Source organism: Nicotiana tomentosiformis, chromosome 12 (assembly GCF_000390325.3).
Source record: "Nicotiana tomentosiformis chromosome 12, ASM39032v3, whole genome shotgun sequence".
NCBI classification, from domain to species: domain Eukaryota; kingdom Viridiplantae; phylum Streptophyta; class Magnoliopsida; order Solanales; family Solanaceae; genus Nicotiana; species Nicotiana tomentosiformis.
In genome coordinates this window covers 13,483,598-13,506,521 of record NC_090823.1, presented here as the reverse complement: position 1 = coordinate 13,506,521, position 22,924 = coordinate 13,483,598, and the positions used below count along the sequence as shown (strand labels likewise).

Below are 22,924 nucleotides of genomic sequence, written 5' to 3'. Positions count from 1 at the left end.
TCTGATACCATGTGAGAATGTACGGGAGAAAAATCTATTATTGATATTCTATGTTACAATGATACCTATTTATATGTATACATAATATATAACCTGCTCCTATTACATAAGGGACTAAAACTAATTTTATATATATATTCACATAACTATTCTAATAGTATTCTAGAACGTCCTAAAATAAAAATAAAAAATTGAATTACAAACGAGGGAATTGGAAGATGAGATTTTTGTTTGCTCATGTTTTTACTTTTAAACTAAAATTAGAGAAGGGGAAACAAATACCCCAGTAAAAAGTATCTGAGAATTAATTTAGGTTTCTCCAAGTGGGTCTGCACCTTTGCTTCTCCATAGGTTTTCTAATAATAAAAAAACAAAAGAGTTATCTTGTGTCCAAAAATAGAACTAGTTCCGAAAAAATTGACATTCAATTTAGTGATTGTGTTATTTGTTAACTGTGCTGGTGGAAAGTAACAAGTACCTGTTAGAACAGTCGAGGTGCGCGTAAGTTGGTTCTAACACTACCACTACAAAAAAAATTGGTGATTGTGTGATCTACATATAGCAATGATAAGAACAGATCAGAGCTTTTAGCATCATCAGTTTTTATACCATTTCCTTCGGTATATGAAGATTGTGTTACAAAGAAAACAACTAAGAGACATCTAAGTAAACGCTAGGAGATCCAGCAAGCCATTCAACCAAAAACTGAAGGCAAAATAAAGACCAAAAAGAATTTGGAAAAATCAGGTATAATTAGAGATAAAAAAAATGCCATGACATAAAAAACCGAAAAAAAATTGTTCAGGAGCTTTCTTCTGTAGAATGGAGCCATTCCAACTGGAAAAAACTATATACTTCAATATGAATGAGCCTGGTGTAATCTCTTTTACTGCCAAGAATGGTGCTCAAATAACCCGACGAATATCGTGGATGGTGAGTTTAAATTAATCACTTTGAAGAAGCAAAAATGTTCAATTTCCAGGGAATTCCTTGATATTCAGTGGAAATTGCCAGCAACTTAGTATGAAAGAAAAACATGCTTTAAAGGTATTGCTCTTGTATTCTATCCCTGTTCTGTTCCCACCACTGCTTCGCGTTAACCTCCCCAAATTTTTCGCGGCTGCATAGATGAATAAGAAGTTAGAAGAATCCATTTTTGAGTAAGAACCATTAACACTTTAATAAGAAGTTTGAAGCATCTAATATAAACTCCAGAAACTTGTTCTTTACCATGGTTCTTGAATTCAGAAGTCAGAAGTAGGTGCAAAAGAGAGTGAATTTCAATAGATGACCAGCACCACATCTTATAAGCCAAAATTGTTTTCTTATGGAAGAGCAAATAAAATGAATGCCATTTCTCTGCATTAGAAGAGCATATTACTTCTAGTCTTTTTTATCTTTAGTTGATGCACATCTTTATTAGGTAGCCAAAGGAGTAGTGTCAACTGAATTTCCAGACCAAGTTCTCAACTTTCATCTCTTCTACACTGAACTAACTAGTACATCAGAACAAGCGAACTAGCAAACAACAACAACTACTACGCTTCAATCAAGCCAGTTGGGGTCGGCAATATGAATCCTCACTGTCCATGCCGCTCCATATAAACCCGTCTTAAGTACACTAGAAGCTAAATATTCATAGCATAAATATTCATAGCAAACAGTCCACTAGCATAAATATTCATAGCAAACATTCGAACTAAAGTAAATGTACTAACACGGGAAGTAGAAAAGAGTTAGGAATTTGAAATACCTGAATCTTACACGCCGCAGCTCTCTGGTGCCATCAGCTAGTTGTCTGATGGTTATGTATACACCAGGCTCATCTTCTGCTATCCATTCTGACTCCATATCACCAGCATTGCTCATGGAAATTGAAGCGTCTCTGGAGTCGGTTGTCATCCTTGATGCTTCCATACCGGGGGCGTAAGAACTGGTTCCACCGTAGTTGTATTGGCTACTGCTGGACGGTCTATAATTTGTTGGACCCCAATCCTTGCTTTCCCTAGGTGACCCTAGCCTTGTATAATTAGAATCTCTCTGCAGATAAAAGAAAAGGCATGAAATTGACATCCTAGTTTAAGCTAATGCTTAGTACATCTGAGATTCTTTTTAGAATTATAAAAAAAAATGGCATGTAAAGATACAATAAGGGATCATAATCTTGTAAAATTTGAGTAGCTTAAACTGTACTTATGTTTTAACTAATCCCTTTAAACGTAAGGTACAAAAGGGCATAAAGCAAACGCTATAATCAACTAATGAAGCCACTCTCAAGTTGTTACCATAAGATTTGTGTCATTCAAATCTGGTTTTTGAGTACTTTAAACTGTTGAATTTCTCAATAGAACTTAAGAGTCAAGTGCAAATTCTTCCTATTGTTCAATCCAGCGGTACTGGATTTGGCCATTTGCTTTTGATTAGAAAACTAGCAAATCAGGAAAAAACAAATCCAAGTTTAATGGTGGATGTAAATCAAAGCAGCAGCAAGTTAGAGATGAGTTCTGCACATAGAAAATATGAATAAAAGAGGCAGCATTCTTACTCCAAGCTCAGACCGCCCGGGAGTGTCAATAGCTTGCTGATGAAATCTTTGAACATTGTAGAGCTCCATAATTCTGTCAAAATTCTCACCCCACCATCTTTGAGCTTGCCATTTATCAAACATGTCCCGACTTCAAGTTGCAAACATGTGAAACTAATGTCAGTACACTTGGGATATGTTTTATTTGCAGCTTAAAGAGCGAGTCGGAAAGCTAGATTCCACGTGCACATTCAATCAACTAGGCGAGTAACTCAGATAACATAAATACACATCAAAATGGAAGTAAGAATGGTATAGTAGTAAACATGCAATAAATTTGACCAGACAAGAACAGACAACAATATCAACAACAACAACAACAAACCCAGTGTAATCCCACTAGTGGGGGAGACAAGAACAGAACAAAAGAAAAGTAAAACATCGTACATGATCTTTCGTCTGCTTCGACATAATGTCGATTTGTAACATAAGATATATGGGTATTTCATGAAAATCTTCAAACTTAACCAAGTTAGCAAAAATGGTGTGTCCATATTGAACTCTTACACATCCGCATCAGATATTTACCTGTTCTCGGGTCCATGAAAACATGTACTCAACAAGACTGTGGAAGAATGAGAGAATTATAAACACATATACATATTGAATACTATTTCAAATGATTAATGACGACTCAAATCCGTACTTTCTAAGAAAACAGAAGAATTAGTGTGCATCGATTCTACATTAAGGAAAGAACTGAATATTCATTGATGAATGGAAGGGACTGAAGATGGTCATGACTATATTTTGAAGGGTGTGAAAGATGAAAATTCTAAAGATGGTTCAACTATACATGGCAATTACCTTCCTTTTCTTCGAATTGAAACCTTTAGACAAGAAGTTGAATATTTCCCATAATCAGTTTCAAGATAAGAAGATTCTTGATATGTACCTAAATCGGATTTATTTAAGATTATTTCCACCACTAGAAATAAACAAAACTCTAGGCAAACTTGTGAATGAAATGGTCTGAAGAAGGTCATGCATATTTTTGAAGGGTGTGAGGGAAGAAAGGTCGTTTTACAGACTAGTTCAATACTACTACGACAATAACAACTACACTTCAATCCTAGGGTCGACTATATGAATACTCACTGACCATGTCGCTCCATTTAAGCTCATCTAGTCCAATATTATATATAGACAACAAGTTCAATGTTTCCCAGGATTGGAATTTACGCAATATAGCCATCCCCCAAAATAACAACCGGCAAATGTATATTTTTTTGTATATTAGTGTATAATATACATTTAATATATATATACATAATCATTGTATATTTTTTATATATTTGGCTAGCTACTGTAATTGTTTTTGGCCGATTGGCGAAATGTGTTACGTTTCAAGAGAGAATGGTTCTTGGTATATACCTAAAGCGGATTCGTTTGAGATCATTTCCACCACTAGGAAGAGAGACAAAAGTAATCTGAACACCAGGCTCCACCTGAGCAATCCACTCTTTTGGCCCCTCCTCGTCGGGCAGCACCACATCACCTGACTGTGAGTAGACAGATTCTCTTTTATCTTCATCACCACCACTATATCCTCCAGCAAATCTTGAATCAGCTCGAGGAGTACGATGATGTTGGGTACTTGTAAAATCCCAAGCTGGAGGTGAACTTGAACTTCCTGGTTGATATGGAACGTCCTCTGAAATTGTCTCAAAATCAGGATAAGGTCTGTGACCTCTCCTGTAACTGCTAGTTGGTGTACTGGACTTGCTGCTTTTACCAGAGACCTTTAATGCAATATCCTTTATCTGCAAAATTTTGTTGATACATTAGTTTTACAAGAGACAAGTAGTACAAAATAAGGAAGATGAATTCATTGTTAAAAGATCAACAGAAATATCTTATTTTTGCTTTGTGCATTCGCTAACGGTCACTAACTTTGACTAATCCGAATTCACGTAGCATATATCGCATTAAAGGAGGAAGCGTCTCTTTACAGTTTTCCCGTTCCTAAGGCTCGAATATGAGATCTCGAGTTAAGGATTGAAGGATCCAATACATTTCACCACACTCCTCTGGTTACTGAAATATCTTAGCTTAATACAGTACACGTCCAAAATTTGAGCTTGAACTTCAAGGCCTATCCCAGAGGACATGGTAAAAGATAGGCCAAATGACATTTTAATGTTGGTTTAACAATTAAATTACATATTGAAATCCTCAGGTGATTCAAACCATAGGAAGTGAAGCCAGTTTGCTTCCCACAGTAGCCATTAGTGTAGCAAGATAAGCAAGCAATTCAGCTATGGACAGTCGCGAAGCTAGGAATTTCCGCAAGGGTTATCAAACTTGAAAGAAGTGAAAAAATTCCGCGACGTGTTCAGTACATGTTATACACCTTTAAAAGCTAATGTTTTATCTATATACACAGTGTAATTTTTCGACAAAAGGTGATCAATTGACCACCCTTCAGATAATGTACCTTTGCCCCTAGCTATGTAGTTTGTATAGTGTTAAGCTAAACTTAATATTTTAGACATGTAACAAATGTATATATGTGAAAAAATAATAAACTTCTAATAATTATTCAATTTTGAAGCCATTATTTTAAAAATTAATGGGTTCAATGGTAAGAACATAAAGATCGAACCCATCAAGTTTAAATTTTGAATCTGTCACTAAATACCACGACATGCAAAAGAAAATTAAAAGAAAAGGAGGGGTCAAGGTTGATTGTCCAAAAGCAGTGACATTACTGTTTGATTGTCCTTTGCAATACTTAAAATCACCTACTTTCACGAGTTAACTTTCACTGCAGGGTTGAGTAAGCAGAAGGCTGGAGAACAGTGGAAAGACAAGAATTCAATGGTGGGTCAGGTAAAAGAAACTTGGACATGTCTTTTCCAGACATATGTATTGTCTTTTATCAGAATCACCCTTACTTTGGATTTTATAGTACCAAATATTGATCCCTTCATTTGCCTTTGAAAATTCTAGTAGGATTTGACCCAAAAAATATTTAAAAAAAACATGCTAAAGAATAACTCAATCAACTACCTCATAATGTGATGTCATCAAGATTTTCTAAAGCATGATCAAGGATTACCCTTATCGAGAAATAATAGAAAAGATGAGTGTAATCTAAGTCGGGGTCTTCCGGAAACAATCTCTTTATCTTTTCTAAGGTAGGGGTAAGAACCGGGTATATACTACTTTCCTCATACCCCAATTATGAAAATACACTTGGTATGTTGTAGTTGTTGTATGGTTATAATTAACTAAAATATATGTTACAATTTGGAAAAGAGAGTTCAAGTTGATTGAAAGAACTAATAACTTTTTGACTGGAGTTTTAAAAATATAGTAATACATATATATTTAATAGATCAATAAAGTGAGTGAAAATCCATAAAAAATAGTAGATGATTTTTATTTTTATTTGCTCTTAATATGCATAGTTACTCGATAATTGTATTAGTCAAAGCTAGAAGGTCTAAAGTGCACATGTGAACTAGTTTTTTATATTAATTTTGTCAGACTATTTGGTGTACCTCCACTTCCACTTATATTTAATTAATTAATAATACAAAGCTTTCCTTTGGGTCTAATTGGTCCAGTTAATCAACTTACAATGGTTTGTTAATTTGTCACACAAAAGCATTCATCCGTTAGAAGCACAAATAATTTGTCACACTTATTTGTGCTTTTTAGACAAATAATGACTGTTTAGAATTAAAAAGAAAAAGCTCAAACCAGCTTTCAAAGTTGAATTAAGAAGCGCAATAATTAATATTCATCTTTTGTTTTCTCTTACAGATTACAAAGAAGTATGATGCTCAATTAGCAACAACAATTTTGTGATAATTGAAATCGAACTATAGTTCAAATTATAGTTTTTAGACCTTAAAAAAGATAAACTCCGTAGAAATTGAGATATTTTGGCCTAATGAATACTTTTTTAAGACTACATACTTCCAAGCAAGATCTTTTCAAGTGAATAGCTTTACGTCATGATTATTATATACTCCACACGAAAATCGAAAAAAATAAAAAAATAAAAAAAAGAACATTGTGGCCGAAATTGAATAAAGAAGACAAAGACTCTTATAATTGCATGATGATCAAAAAAGAAAAATCAGAAAGAAAAAAGAAAAAAAAACTAAAGTTGGAACATTATGGGACCAAAGTTTAGACACATGATCCAAGAAATAGCACCCACTCAACATCTTTAACCCTTCCCGCCTCCCAAAAAAAAAAAAGAATAAAAACAAATAGTACTAGGCCAAGTTGTAGGGTCAATTAAGTCATTTTAATAATATTATTATAGTGTCCACAAATAAAACACTTTATTAATCTTTGGACCCTCAAACACATTTTGTGGTCCTCCTCCACTCCCCAAGGAACCAAAAAGTTTCATTCAACTCTAACCCCAATTCCAAAATAGCCCAAACCCAATTGGAGATGTGGGCCCAAATGAGGAAACTTGGACCCCACAAAAGATATATGGCTGAATTGACATGTAACGCAAAAAATTGCATTATTCAATCACGAATGTGACGGGATAGCTAAGATCTCTTCACTTTAATTAATCTTGGACTTGAATCTTGAGAACAGAAAATATCTTGATATGAATCATTTTACGTGCTTGGTTAACTTAGTAACTAAGAGCGGATCTGTATATATAAGGTAAAATCTATTTTTTTTATCTATATATATATATTATGTTTTGAATTCCCTTGACATAACCCAAAAGTAAAGCTTAGTGGTTAAGGATGTTCAAAATGTTTGTAAGGTCATTGGTTATATTCCCATTAGTTATAATTTTTTTAACTTTTTTTTTTTACCCTCTTAGCGCTAATCCTGTCTCCGTCATTGTTAATAACTTAAGTGAATTTACACTAATCGTGCCACTAAATTTCATACTAAATGATTAGAAACAAATATAGAGAAATAATAGAGTAAGGGAAGGTATAGGATTAAAACCTGGGCCGTCAAGCTTTTGACTGAGTCTTTAGTATTGGGGGTCCCACGAGGACCTTCTTCTCCTCCATCATCATCTATTTTTTGCTTACATGTTATACACGTCAACATCTCCCTTTAATCTCTGTTTTACTCTCTTTGGTTCCTGCAAAAACAAAATTAAATCATTACTTATCAAGATTTATATAGTAAATAATAATAAAATTATTTGCATTAAATATTTGCACAAATCATATCTGTTTATCGTAATTTAATGATTTGATGAGGTGACATTATATATTAGTTAACTATAGTTTGCAAAGAAAAGTCTACTGAGTAAGTTACACATTTGACCGACCAAACATATTTACATCTCCTAGCCAATATATAGTTATTATAAATTAATTATACACAATATATACATTTTCAACAATTATTTTTGGTGGGCTCCAATTAAAGTGAAATTTCTCTAGTCTTTTATATGCAAACATATGCCAAATATATTGAGTTGGTGTAAATATCCCGTGGAGATAAATTTTTACTAAAGTAAATTGTAGTGGTGTTAATTACATAAATTTGCTAATGATAAAACACCCCTTAATAGCAATTATGATTTTAAATACTACTATGAAAATTTTGAAAGGGGAATAGATGTTGAGTTCCACTCACATAAAAAAAGATATGTGAAATGAATATGACAACTCTTATAAATGCTTTAAATGTCTAATATACATTTCCCGGAAAAATTAAAGAGCCAATAATTAATTCAAGAAAAGATGTCACCATCCACAAATCAATAAGGAAATATTAACACTATTGTAATCCAACATGTATCACTTTCCAAGAGATTGTCATTTTGTCTTAAATAAGCATATATTTATCAGAAAGATAAAATGGAGTATTATTTTTGCATATTCCAGTCAATATATCAGCAAACCCCGTTGTGAAATCCCAACAAACTATCTGAAACAAATTTAAAAAGCTTTAATTCAAAAAAAAAAAGACGAATAAAAATAATAACAAGTGAATGTTACGAAATGAATTTAACTTTTGTACACTGATATTATAATTATCGTTGATTAGTAAATTAATAAAAATAATAACTAATCTATTATCAAAAGTTGAAACGCACCGATAATATAAAAGAATCTATACATTATTAGTGTACAACATCTAAATCCTTAAATTTGATTTGAAAAATGACTTTGCACTCATGTACTTTCACACCCAAGAGTGAGTTTCTTGAGTGGTGAGCACCCTTCACTTTCAACCAAGAAGTTGTGAGTTCGAGTCACCCCAAAAGCAAGGTGGGAAGTTCTTGGAGGGGGAGAGCCGAAAGTTTATCGGAAACAGCTTCTCTACCCGGTAGGGGTAAGGTCTGCGTACACACTATCCTCCCCAGACTCCATTAATGGAATTACACTGGGTTGTTGTTGTTGTACTTTCCCACCCGAAAAAATAAAAGCTTCAAAAAAGGACAATCCAGTATACAAATTATTCACCCCATTGGAGTATGATGTAGGTAGATTATTCTAATGCAAATATTAGTTACTGATTTCACGATTAACTCGTAATTTCTAGATCACATGAATTGTTTTTTTAATATTGTTTCAAGACTATACTCCTAAAAAAAAAAAAAAAAAAAACATAAGAGCCTTGACTACACGAAAAAGAAGACTTGGTTCAGAATCCAAGGAAGTGATCAAAAGGGAAAAGAAAGAGTTGTTTTTATTGGAAGAAGAGATTGAAATAGTGATCAATTGTTAGAATTCCAATCCCAAAGTTGTTTCCACTGTTCTTGCTTTAAAGCATCAGACACCCAATAGAAAAAGCAAAGAATAAAGAAAAACCAGCAATAAAATCTTTTTAAATTTCTTAAACTCCAGAACCTAAGTTTCTAACGCATATTCATCATCAATTCCCTTTATTCTTCTTTATGATCACTCTTTTTCTTCCCAATTCCTCTCCCGTTACACTTATACACGTATAAACGAATTCAGAAATTAAAATCGATCAACCTATAAAGAATCTCATATTATTATTACACGTATACATTTAATTTTGTTACATCTGTATATATAATTCAATTTAAAAAAATATGCCTAATTAACTCATAGAACAACAACAACAACATATTTTGTCTATTCCCACGATGTGAGATCCTGGGAAGATAATATGTAGTTAAGTTACTCATAAAAACCGTTCTAAATTTGTCTGTCACAGAACGACAGAGACACATATGTACGTACATTACATACTAATACATCAATATATAAATACATATCACTGTCAAAAGAAAAGAAAAAAAGAAAATTGAGAGAGAAAGAGGCAATAATAAATAGTAGAATAGCAGTAGCTGCAGTAATAGCAGTACAAGTAGTAGTAGCAGAATAGGAGTTGAAAATTGAAACTGGTTAGAGGGGGCTTTAAAAAATGATTGGCTAATCGCTTTAGAAAATTGAATGAGCAATTTCTAGCTGTAAAATCAGCCCATTGAATGTACAAAAACAGATAAAACTTTAAGTTTTTTTCTAAACAAAAGTTGTACTCTTCTCCAAATATGAGAAAATTAATAAAACAGCTCGCAATTTAATCAGAAAATTCATACCTGAAATAGTCACCGAAGCTATAATTCAGCTCTAAACCCACTCGAAAATTGATGAATTTACCATCCAAAGAGCTTTTATTTCTCTGCTCTGTTCTTTCTACTTTTTTGCGAGTCCAAAACCCTAAGTAAGATATCAAATCAAATCAAATGAGCAGTGAAAAATCCCTTGCATTAAGCTTCTCCTACAGCTACAAAGAATCTTCTGCAAAAAATGGAATATTCGCCGGCGCCGGCAAACTCCCCGCCGGCGAATTTTAGGAGATTCTACGTCGCTTAAAAACCGGAAAGTTTCAGATTCTCATATATACACAGAATCTTCAAATACGTAAAATATCTGTATATAATACACACATTAGTCTCTGTGTGTGTGTGTGAGAAGGAAACAAATATAGAATGGAGACAAAGGAGAGAAGGAATCGGGATAAATGTTTGAGGTATTTATAGAAGGATGTGACGCCGTCATTTTTTCTGGTGTCGTTAGCTAACGGAAAACGTGTATTTTTAATATTTGTGCATAGTCTGATTGTACGTTGTACATAAATAGATGTACTTTCTAATGTGGAATTGATAATTGGACTAATGGGTGAAGTGGCCCATATGGACCCACCTGTATAGTTGAAAAAATAATGTTAAAACATGAGGGCACGTGGCAAGATTTGAGTGGATTAGAACCATTAAGGTGGATCAAAATTGGAATTTTTTATTCCTAGTGTTGGCAAAAATCAAAATGGTTGGCTATTGGAATCAAATATTCTTTTAAAGATTTTTTATTGTGTTCATATCTGTTCCAAATTAATCATAAATCATGTTTCCTATTCTTTAAGTGTTAAATTATTTTCTTATTTGTCATAAGTTAAAAATGATCAAATCTATAATTTTAGAATATTCGAGTATTTCAAACACTAAAAAGGATAATTTCCCAATTTGATAAATTTATTTATCATTAAGGATTGGGTGAGTTGAATATGATCACTGATCACTCATCTTTAATCAAATGTCTAGACTCGACCCATGAAAATAAGAAAGAATCTAGTAAGGAGCGTTTTTCTGTTTAACGAGTTTTACCGTAGTGTAAATTTCAATTACTTGAGGCCCTGATAAGTACGGATATTGAATGAGAAACAAAAAGATAAATATATTTACTTCTTAGTTACCGCACGTTTAAACAAGAAAACAGAAGTTTCTTCTTCGCTATTTTTGACGACTGAATACCGGCTGTGACTGTACATTGCAAGGTGCTCTGTTAGGTAGAGAGGCCTTCCATTTTTACTCAGCAGTTTACCTGCTCCTGTCGGTTGTCAGCATTTTGTTTCTTTCCTATTTTTAGCGATTTTTGGACCAAGTTGTAAAGATCCAATTCAACTTATATATTAATACACATTTGCACCTTAACTATGAGTAAGGTTCAGAATAATATTACCCTTGAATTGAACAGGGGTAAAAAAAAGAAGAGAGGAGGTCCGGTAAAGAGGGGGAGGGTTTTAATTGTGCCACGTGCAGAATACGTGTCGAATTCCAATGCTAATTATACTTATTAGACCCGTATTTAAGGGGTCGTTAGTAAAAAAAAATAGTAATAAATCTTTTGGTAACGACAAATATATGAATGACCCACGAATGACAAAAAATATGATTTCCCATAGTTCAAGGGCGAGTTTGACCCTTTTTCCTAGAGAATACTTACTCAACCTAATGTTTCTGTCAAACTAAGTTCTTTGATCATAACAATTACAAAGTAAAATGACAATATACATCACTTAATTATGATTAAGTAATGTTTGTTTTTACACAAAATATACCTCTTAGATGTATTTGTTTGGTATAAACACTGGATACAAATAAATAACTTCCGTTCATTCACTAAATGGTCTCTGCCACGTGGCAATGAATGGGGATACTTTAGCTTTATTATTGTCCAAATATTGGGTTCATACAAGATCTTCTTAGGAAGAAAAGCATAGTCAAAAGGTCACAAAGTATATCTCTTTCAGACATCCTTAACTCCCTGTCTGGCCAAAATACCCATTTTGGGGTTGTCTAAATGGCTAAACTTGTGTTCCTTTTTTAGTTCAAATCCAACAATGTTTGAATGACAAGAGAGGAAAACACTTTATACTATTTTCAAATTCACATTATCTTTATCAATCTGCTTCTTTGCCCTGTGCAGATTTTTTGGCAGTGTGTGTGACCAATAATGTATGGCAAAGTAAAAATAATATATTAGTCGTACTATAAATAGTAATATTTGCCTTATGGAAATGGGGCCTAATAAATCTTGCCATGTATATGCCTTTGCGAGTGCTAAATACCTTTAATTCAAAACTCGGGTTTTTGGCCAATTGTTAACATAATCATTAAGTAATGATGTGAACTTTTCTAATCAAAGAATGTTTCCGCTACAGCCGAACACAATGGAAAGATCAACAACAATAACAATATATCCGGTTAATCTGGGTCAGGGGAGGATAATATATATGAAGGCATTACCTTATCTTGTATAGGTAGAGAAACGGTTTCCGATAAATCATCGGCTCAGACAAGCATAAGCACGATAATTTGGAACAAGAGACGCAAAAATCAAGAAGGAACATATGCAGAACCAATAGCAATCTAATAATACACCAAAGTAGAAGTAACATAAGGAAGTAATCGAAATCTAAGAAAAAGGAAAGAATAATAATAAAGCTAGTAGTATGGGAAGGAAAGACTTTCGACTAACTACTAACTTTTTACTCTAATTCTTGACCTCAACATTACGGATCATGTCCTCGGTAAGCTGGAGATGAACTATGTCCTGCCTAATCACTTAACACAAGAGAAAGATCATTTTTGTTTTATTATTATTTTATTTTTTTGAACTAGTCGTGCCTTTTTGTAAGATTTTGTATATCTTCTAAGATTACTATTATATAACAAAGTTATTTAACTTCTAAATGAAGAACATTTGCGCTTTTAAATTTTTATTTCAACTTTTATTAGTAATTATGGTCAGTGGCGAAGCCACATGGTCCTAAGGGTGGTCTATTGACCACCCTTCGTCGAAAAATTGTACTGTATATATAGGTAAAATATTACGTTTTAGAGGTATATAACATATATTGAACACCCTTTGTCAGAATTTTTTCACTTCTTTTAATTTGAACACCCTAAGAAAAATTCCTAGTTTCGCTACTGATTATGATACAATATTCTTTCTGTGTTCACTGCGCTAGTACATGAACATTATAAAATAGGAGAACTTTTATCAACATTTTGATTAAGTTTTTCGTTAATGCTAGCTCCCCTTTTTTCTCGATTTTTATTGACCCAAATACATGCAAAAGTAATAGAATAGATATACCAAACTAGGTTTTAACTATTTTACTACATAAATGTAAGTAGTAGGTTACCAATGTACCTAAGAGGTGTGACTCAGTGATTAATGAAATGGGATGTAAACTATAGAGACATGGTACAAATTCCAAAAGCAAACCACATTTGTTCCTATCTGTCTAAGCTTTTGGTGGGCAGAATTATGCAGTATGATGGTACCTCAACCGGTAAAATAGTTATGGCGTGCGCAAGTTGGCCGCATACCACCATTATAAAAAAGAAACAAACAAAGAAAAAAGATTGGGAGGGAACCCTCTCAACTTTCTCTCAAAATGAATAAGAAAAAGGAAGAATCAGCAGGTAATTTTGAATAAAAACCTTTCCCTAAACACAAGGTTTCAGCCAACCCAACTCAAAAAAAACAAAGTGCATATAAAGGTTAACAAGTGGAATAGACAGATTAGACTTTCTTCTAACGTTAGGAATGCTATCAAAACAAATATAAAACAATATGCAAAGTATGAAAAAGTGATTTATTTGAAAAGCCATTCATAGATCATCATCTGTAAAGTATATAGGATGATGAGTTAAGGATTTCCCTTTTAATGGATCTCTCAATCCTCAGGTCCTTTCCCCATTTCCAAGGTTTCTTTGTGTTACTTTGATTATATTCTTAGCTTCTTTTCTGGTTTTCTTTCTGTTTTATGAAAGATTTTGGCCTACCCATTGTTAAAAGAAGAGACCAGGTGCCCCTTCTCTCTGTTCTTTTAGCAACTACTAGATTTTAAGATCTTGCTAGTTAAGATTGTTCCAACTTTAAGACTGTTGTACTTTGTCTAGACCTGTAAGCTTTTTGGTGTATGTGTTCCTAGGTTGATAGGGCTTAAACTAACCAGATCATGAAACTGCAGTCTTCAAATTGGTGTAGGCCTAAGCCTAGCAACTTCCTTTTTTTCTAATGGTGGCGTCTTGACTAGTTTCGCGCACCTCAATTACTCTATTTCCTGCTACCTCGGACCAGTAAGGATATCGAGTAACTTTGTCTGCTAATGCTTAACCAGATGGAAAAATATCATTGCGTTCTCTTTGTCCGGTGGGATTTGAATCCTGATATCCCATGATTTTTATTCCGCTTTATTGGCCACTAAGCCACACCATTGGGTGCAGGCCCAAATTGGTGTAGGCCTGAGCGTAGCACCATTTTTTTTTTTGTTTTTTTATAAAAAGGTGGCATCAGACTAGTTTAGCGCACCTCAATTACTCTATCCTCCGCTACGTCCGACCAGTAAGGATATCGAGTAACTTTATCTACCAATGCTTAAGTAGATTGTAAGATATCACCGCTTTCTTTTTGTCTACTGGATTTGAATCTTGATTTCCCATGGGTTTTATCGCGCTTTATCAACCACTAGGCCACCATCGAGTGCAAGCTTAGGCTTAGTCAACTTGGTACAAACTTAGTTGAGTTTTAACCTTTCTATATCTGCAACTAACTTCATTAGCCCAAGCATGAATTTTGAAAGTAAACAGATATTAAGCAATATTGGTAACTAAAGTTGGAGAATGTTATGACTTTGCCCATTTCAAACTATGAAGCATAGCCTATGATATTTGGATTTTATAATCTGGAGAGTAATAAAAGATGAAGTTAATTAGAACATATAGTAGTAATTAAAGATTTTGTTTCTCATGCAACAAGTGGCAACTCTTCATGTCAGGGAAGAGGATTTTATCATTTACTACCTCATGCCCTACTTCCCTACATTGAAAAAGCTTGTCCTTTAAGGGTATTTAATGCAATTGTCCCAAGAATAGTGGAGTTGTCATTTCATATTGAAAATATAAATATATAATACACTTAAGATTACTTGTCCCTTTCTGAAACTTAATTTCAGAAGACCCTGGAAGTCGCAGATGCTAAATCTGGTATATTGTTTCTGATCTGGTTTACTAAGAGCATCAGGTACCTAAGATCTTCAGCACATTTAGTCAAGAAGCTGTTCATTGACTCACATAACCAAGTGCTTGAAGCTCTTCAGCTACACTCTTGCACTCTGATACTTTAGTCTTAGTCGTTTGGCACGTGGACTAAATTATCCCGGGATTATAATCTCAGTACTAATTTATACTACATGAGAGGTGAGATAAAATAATTCCATATTTGATAGGATAAGGTGGGATAAGATGAGATATCCGGGATTAAGTCTGGGATTAAATTTATACCTTGTTTGGTTGGCGGTATAAATCCATGCTAGGATAAATTTATACTTCCAACCAAAAAAGGTATAAATTTTATTCTACATCTTATCCCACCTTATACCTCATACCAAACGATCCCTAAGAGGCTAAAATCATAACATTTTAGTGATTCAATGAGGGCATCAGTCTTTTAAAAAGTACTAATTAATATTCAACTCTATAACAAAAACTGCTTATAGCTAACCCCTCAAGGGAACTGCCTTATCGCAAGTTGTGGAGTTCATTTAGAATGATCAATATGGCCTCTCAGAAACCAGATTATGGCCTGTCCAAGTCTGGTTCTCTAACCAAATGGGATTAAGTACTCCACCATGTTCTTCTGTAAGCACAGGATTAGAAATGATATCATTCTCCAAGTGGAGGGGCGAGATTTTCGCGAGGGCCCTCAATCTTTCCTTACACCATAATCTCTTCTCATAACTAAATATAATTCTTTTATTGAGTCTAAGTTTGCTCTGACTCAAAGAAGAAGTACAAGAAAGGAATGGAAGAAGACTTGTGGTGAGTGTGTGGAAGTGTTGATGTGTCAAGGTACTCTTTCTATGCTATTCCCAGATGAGCAAATCAAGCAGCTTCTGGCTTTTAATTCATTAAGGAACAATTTCAATTCTGGCGTGTCCCTGTAATTTTTGCTCACTGGACCCTATGATCCTTTCTTTCTTTTTACATATGGTATTCGACACTACTTGACATTGTGCATAACCAGCAATCAATACCCCCAGAATTCCAAACATAATTTTCTGAATTGAGAAACAAAATAAAAAAGGTGTTGCACAACCAAATGTTAAAAGGCTATGGTAACATATTTCTGGAAAAATTTAAACACATGCAGTTATCAATATTGTAAATACAGGCTGATATATCACTTCAACAAACACCTTACGAAGTTGCACAAGTTACGGGTTGTAATTAATAACTCTGCAAAACCATCAAAAGGATAACATGATGTAGGTTCAAGTTCAACAAGGATGACCATATTCTATAATAACTGGCACAATACTGCAACGTCAGTTAAACAATACTCGAGACCATGAAGGGAGACTTACAAGCACACGAGTATTTGTTGAGGTAAAAAGATAAAAGTACACATAGACAGATACACACCAAGTGCCTAGATAAGCAGTTCCATAGAACGGAATGGACCTGCAATTCAAATAGTAGATGGTATATCTCCTTTCACGAGTCCATTACTACTCTTCATCATCATGACGCTTCCTGCTCCTCTTCTCAGAACGTTTTTTGTCCCTGCCAACTCGTGAATCATCAGAGTTGCTGGCATCAGAATCAGATGCTGAGGCTGTCTTCCTGCTCCTACGCTTGTGCCGTGGAGGAGAATCATCACTTGATTCATCAGAACTGTCCGCATGTCTATGACTTCTCCTCCTCCTCTTCTCCTTCCTACTTTTTCTCCTCCTCCTACGATCTTCATCCTCGTCTGATGAGTCATCCCGTTTCCTCCTCTTTTCCTTTCTCCTCTTCCTGCGATCCTTATCTTCATCATCATCCTCCGAATCACTGTGTCCCTTCTTCCCACTCCTCCTCCTCTTTGATCTGCCCCGCTTTTTCCTTTTTCCAGAGTCTGACTCATCATCATCATCATCCGAGTTTTTCTTCTTGTGCTTCCTAGATGACTTCAACTTCCTACTCACCTTCTTCCCATACTTCTCAGCAATTGCCCTCTCCATTTCAGAATCATAATCCGAATCAGAACTCTCACTCTCCTCTTCTTCTTCACTGCTCTCCTCATTTTCTGCTTTTCCCTTCATCTTAGACCCCTTGATCTTCTCCAATCCAGACAATACGGCAACCTCAATCGCCTCCGGATCCTTATCCTTGTTATCATCCTTAACACTCACGAAATTCCTACACTGGAAAGTGAGGTGGCCTACCCGCCCACACCTCTTGCACGCCCCACGAGTTTCATCAGCATTGGATCCCGTGATCCGGGCAAGTGCAAGCAAACCCTGAAAGCTCGCATAAGCATTTTCAGGGTCTGCAGTTGACGCCTTCTGGGTAGATTTCTTGTCGTCCTCCTTGCTAGGAGCATATGGATCATAACCAATAGCACTCTGCCAGATGCCATGCGTCTGTAGGGCTGCACTACTGTGAACCCTATTGTTCGCAGGCATGCGAACCCTACCTGCTGTGGCCGGCATGTTGACTGTTTCTCACCAACAAGCTGTATACACCCAAAAAAAAAGTGTTTAAGAATCAAAATTTAAAAAGCCTGGTTTCCAAATTTTCAAATAAGGAGCTAGGTGCTAACATTAGAAGTGAAAAAGCTGTATAGGAAAATCAACATGTAAGCATCACTTCCAAACCCAAACATCTTTTCAAAGTTCCAATTTTGGAGCTAAAATCAGAACCTTAAATAATATGTACACTAAACTCATTAATTTGAATAACCAAACTCGAACCACTAGCTTTCAAAGTTTCAAATTTGGACTAGACAGTACAAAGCTGTGTACGCTAAAAATCACTGCATAAGCATCAAAATTCTAAACCCTACCTGGCTAGCTCTTTGAAGTTTCAAATTCGGATCCTAAAATCAGAACAATGCTTACACCAAAAATTAATAGTTAAGAGCAAAAAGCCAAAGCCCTTTTAAAAATGCCGAATTTGAACCAAATAATATGTCAGGTTTCAAATTCAGACCGTCTCCAAATTTAACCCGAGAACAACATGTTCAACTCCACGAAATATAACTACCCAAAGTAGTTGATTTCTAATGTAGGGTAACACGAAAAAACAAGATGGATAGTGAAAACCACCCAAAGACAAAAAAAAATACAACATTTTTAAAGCCCTTCAACGAGATAATGATGTATGCAAACCCGAAGCATCCTTAGGGTAATTAAAGCTGCAGATTAATATGCGATCAACAAAAACAACAATAATAATTACACCTCAATCCCACAGTAGGTTCAGCTATATGAATCCTCCCTATCAAGTCCGTTCCATTTGGACCCGTTTCACTCCAATACTCAATAATTTGTCTCAGAACATGTTATTAGTGATTGAACCACAATCTAAAATCGCAGCAGTAATAAGCTGTGTACACCAAGAATTAACAATCATGCATAAAAACCAAAGCCCTAGCTTTTAAAAATTTCCGAATTTGAACCAAAATAATCATATCAAATTTAAAATCTGCATAAATTCCCAATTTAAACGAGCACAACACTTAAATTTCACAACAAAAAGCCCATTAAATAGTTTGGTTTTTCTATATGAATCCTCAATATCAATTCTTTTCCATTTGGACCCAATTCATTACAATACTCAATAATTTTGTCTTGATCAAACTATCGGTAATTGCACTACAATGAATTATAAAAAAGAATAAAACCATAAAATCGAGCTTTTTCTACTTTTCCTCTAGGGTTTTTCAATATGACAAATTAGAATTGTCACACCTCTTTTTTCCCGAGGGATAGGGAGTTTTTCCAATTAAAGTGACATTATTCGAAATGAGATTATTTATTTAATTAGAGTCCCCACTTGGAATAATTTATGGTGTCCCAAGTCACCGGTTCATTTTAAATCCCAAATTGAGGAAATCACTCTATTTATGGTCCGCGAACACAGAAGACCGGGTAAGGAATTTTGTTAACCCGGGAGAAGGTGTGAGGCACTCCCGAGTTCTGTGGTTTTAGCACGGTCGCTCAACTATTAATAATTGGCCTAATTATCTGATTTAATACATATTTAAAACCTATTGTGCATTTTTACTTTTTAATCGCTTTTAATTATTTATTTAACCGCTTTTAGTGTTTATGGAATTCATTTAAATAAGTCGCGATGTCACGCATTTATTGTTTTTTAACACATTGCGAATCGTGTCATGTGAAACGCACCCGCGATTTACAACATGTTTATTATTATTATTTGAAGTGATAGTCGAGTCACGTGAAACGCACACTCGAATTGGGGATTACGTATCATGACCATGCCACGGGAACCGTACCCATGATCGCGATGATTTATTATTAAACGCGCCTACGGCAAACTACGATATTTTTCTGAACTAATTTGAGATTATTATGGGGCGAGAATTTATGGAGTTCATTTTTGGTTGAGCTTCGGTGAAAAGACTAAGGATAATTATAATCAGTTCCCTAAATGCTTGTTTATGTTCATGGAACAAATCCTAATAGACTTCAAGGCATTGGCCTAACAGCGTAGTATTGGAGTCCATTTACTCCAAATTCCATGAAAGGCAACTAGTCGTAATTTATAAAAAATGGCAGAATCTAAATCATTAATTACAAAGACTAACTATCTACAACTATTACAAAGATGTACGGGGTTGAGTGTTGGGCTGTTAAGAACTCACATATCCAGAAGATGAAAGTAGCAGAGATGAGGATGTTGAGGTGGATGTGCGGGCATATTAGGATGGATAAGATCAGGAATGATGATATTCGGGAGAAGGTGCGCGTGGCTCCCATTGATGACAAGATGCGGGAAGCGAGGCTCAGATGGTTCGGGCATGTACAGAGGAGGAGCCCAGATGCCCCGGTAAGGAGGTGTGAGCGGGTGGTTGTGGAGGGCACGAGAAGAGGTAGAGGGCGGCCGAAGAAGTATTGGGGAGAGGTGATCAGGCAGGACATGGCACTCGATAGGAAGATGTGGAGGTCGAGTATTAGGGTTGTAGGTTAGAAGGTAGTTGAGTCTTGCCTTACTTCGTACCGTTGTGAGACTAGTCTGGAAGGGTTTTTGTCTAAGCTAGCTAGTGGCAATGTCGTGTCTTACTATTTTGCGTTTCAGTGCCGGACATACTTACTAGCCATCGTTTTTGCTTTGCATCTTTCTTCTGGATTTCATGTTGTTCCTATTTTTCCTATGATTTCTGTGGTGATACCGATATTGTCTCCTTTTGTTTTTTTGTGCTCTTGAGCCGAGGGTCTTTCGGAAACAGCCTCTCTACCTCTTCGGGGTAGGGGTAAGGTCTGCGTACACATACCCTCCCCAGACCCTACTAGTGAGATTTCACTGGGTTGTTGTTGTTGTACTAACTATCTACAGCTTTTGCATAACCAAATGAAAGTAAATAACTGAGCATTTAATACTCCACAAATGAGTTTATGTTAGCCATGGTTATCATTGTTTTATAGCGAGGCATCTTCTAACAAATTTGCCCGCGATTATTCGAATTCACAGACAGAGATACAAACAGATCCACACGCACTCCATTGCTTAAAGCTGAGTCCATAAAATCGAGTTATCCAATATACGAAGTAATCGAGGTCTCTTTAACATATGGAGATTAAATCGCAAGTCTGTCATTCATGGCAAGGAAATAAACAACATCCTGAAGCAGATCAATTTACAGAACAGTTGGAATTTCATTTTTAACTCAAATCTGGAAATTTGACCACCAGTTGAAAGCTTCTAATCCCACTTCATTCGAACACTTAATTCTCACGCCTTTTCATATTAGACAGTGATAAAAAATAGATTGACATACAACTTAAATCACATTTCATGAATAACAAAGTTCGATTGCCTCACAAATTCAATAATTAACACTTCAACCATTCTGAAATTAACTTGAAATAGCAGATCTGGGCAGCGATATCACACAGAAGGATGGTTTTTGCATTAAAACAGTCATAACAAAACAAAATACAGCTTAGGGAAAAACAAACATACCTAATTAACGAGATGCCTTAGAAGAGAGGACAGCAGACAGCAGCTTCAGCAATAAACAACAACAATTCCCAAACTTCAAACGTTTAGCAATCAGTTCATCTCCCAACTCTTTCGAAATTCTTCTTTCTCTTTTCTATGAAATAATAAAAGAAACTATTTTGGCATATTTTTTTAGGAGTGATTTGGGCAAAACTTAGGTGATCACAACAATTATAAGAATAAAAGTGAAATTTGGGGATTTGAAAGTTACCTTTTTCGGTGATTATATGATCGAAAATCTATGTTCCGTGATGATTGAGGAGGAGCTCCCAATTACGAAAAAGGAGAATAAGCGGATTTTATTATCGTGAATTAAATAGATTTTACGACCCGAATACGACGTCGTTAAATGCTTAGTCGGTGACTCGCCCTGCTCTCCTTTTGTTTTTTTCCTCCTTTGTCAATTTTATAAAACAACAAACAGGTGGGTTTGTTTTTTTCTTAGGGGGGCAAAGGGGTTGGACAAATTTCAAAATTAAGAAATTTGAATATTCCACTATGTAACTATTTTTTTTGTTTAATCATATGGTAATTTAAATTTACTAATTCGAGTAATTTAAATTCGTCCTACGTAAAGACTATTAAAGAGAATTACTCTCTAGCGAAAATTTATTTATTCTTGAATCCGAACCCGAGAGCTCAAGTTCATTTCTAATTTCAAGTTTTCAACAACTCGTTTTCACTATAAAATTAAAAGAATAAATATAAATTGACCTTTTATGCCTACTGCAAGCATCTTCTATGTGAGAACATAAAAAATTAGTTTACTTAATTACAATCAAATTTTCAGATATGTTATCTTAAAAAATTATACATATATTTTTTAAAAACTTATAAATTTTAGAATTACGTTAATTATAAGATATATTTAATATCCAAGAAAACTTTTTTTGTCATGTAAAATTTTGATAATCCTTAGACATAACATGAAGCATCTAACGGTGCAGAAGAAAATTCAAAGCCTAGTTTTCTTGCATAACAACTAATTTCGTAGAGTCAAGCCTATAATCAAGACAATTCAATTCGTATAGAGTAGGGGTGGTACGTGGGCCGGTCCGGGCCCTAAACGGGCCAAGTGGGCCAGTCCAAACGGTCCCGGTCCGGTCCCTAACTAAACGGGTCAAACAGTCTCGGGCTAAACGATCGGTTTTTAAGAACCGGCCCGGGGCCACGAACTCATGGTCCCTGGCTAAACGGGCCGGATCCGGGGCTAAATGGACTAAGTGGGCCCAATGGCTAAAATATTAATTTATTTTTAAAATAATTAGAATTGAAATTAGAGACAAAAAAATGTAAAAAAAAATATTTAAGGCAATGCCTTGTAAATTTTATTATAGAATTGTGACCTAAACTTTTTAATTCAAAATTTAAAGACAAAAATATTGTAAAGAGATATTCAAAGTAATGCCTTCTAATTTTATTACAAAAGCATTAAAAAAATATGGCAATATCTTTCTTAGTCTTCTCTTCCCTATGGAATGAGCATAACAAGGTGTTAATACCACAATTGAGACGAAAAAGAAACTAATCAAGATGTGTCAAAATACAAGTTA

The 22,924-nt window shown here is 34.8% G+C and overlaps 2 protein-coding genes across 5 annotated transcripts; both read right to left on the bottom strand.

Moving 5' to 3' along the window:
* Nucleotides 1-667: 667 nt before the first annotated feature.
* LOC104111877 (protein BREVIS RADIX-like) lies at nt 668-10,416 on the bottom strand. Of its 2 annotated transcripts, none has more exons than XM_009621670.4 (6): nt 10,107-10,416; nt 7,523-7,664; nt 3,959-4,347; nt 2,546-2,675; nt 1,754-2,040; nt 668-1,120 (listed from the first exon to the last, which is right to left on the bottom strand). In XM_009621670.4, exons 2-6 carry the CDS (start codon nt 7,628-7,630, stop codon nt 1,042-1,044), a joined length of 993 nt encoding a protein of 330 aa, XP_009619965.1. In that variant the 5' UTR covers nt 7,631-7,664; nt 10,107-10,416; the 3' UTR covers nt 668-1,041. The 2 variants fall into 2 exon arrangements, with proteins under 2 accessions (XP_009619965.1, XP_070048083.1); XM_070191982.1 differs by having other exon boundaries at nt 839-1,120; nt 7,523-7,653; nt 10,107-10,214.
* A 6,043-nt stretch (nt 10,417-16,459) lies between these two features.
* On the bottom strand, nt 16,460-21,713 carry LOC104101081 (CAX-interacting protein 4). Of its 3 annotated transcripts, none has more exons than XM_070192295.1 (3): nt 21,583-21,713; nt 21,333-21,465; nt 16,460-17,856 (listed from the first exon to the last, which is right to left on the bottom strand). In XM_070192295.1, the coding sequence occupies exon 3, from the start codon at nt 17,831-17,833 to the stop codon at nt 16,868-16,870; it is 966 nt and encodes a 321-aa protein (XP_070048396.1). In that variant the 5' UTR covers nt 17,834-17,856; nt 21,333-21,465; nt 21,583-21,713; the 3' UTR covers nt 16,460-16,867. The 3 variants fall into 3 exon arrangements, with proteins under 3 accessions (XP_070048396.1, XP_070048398.1, XP_070048397.1); XM_070192297.1 differs by having other exon boundaries at nt 21,333-21,375; nt 21,583-21,660; XM_070192296.1 differs by having other exon boundaries at nt 21,333-21,485; nt 21,583-21,643.
* Nucleotides 21,714-22,924: the final 1,211 nt, after the last annotated feature.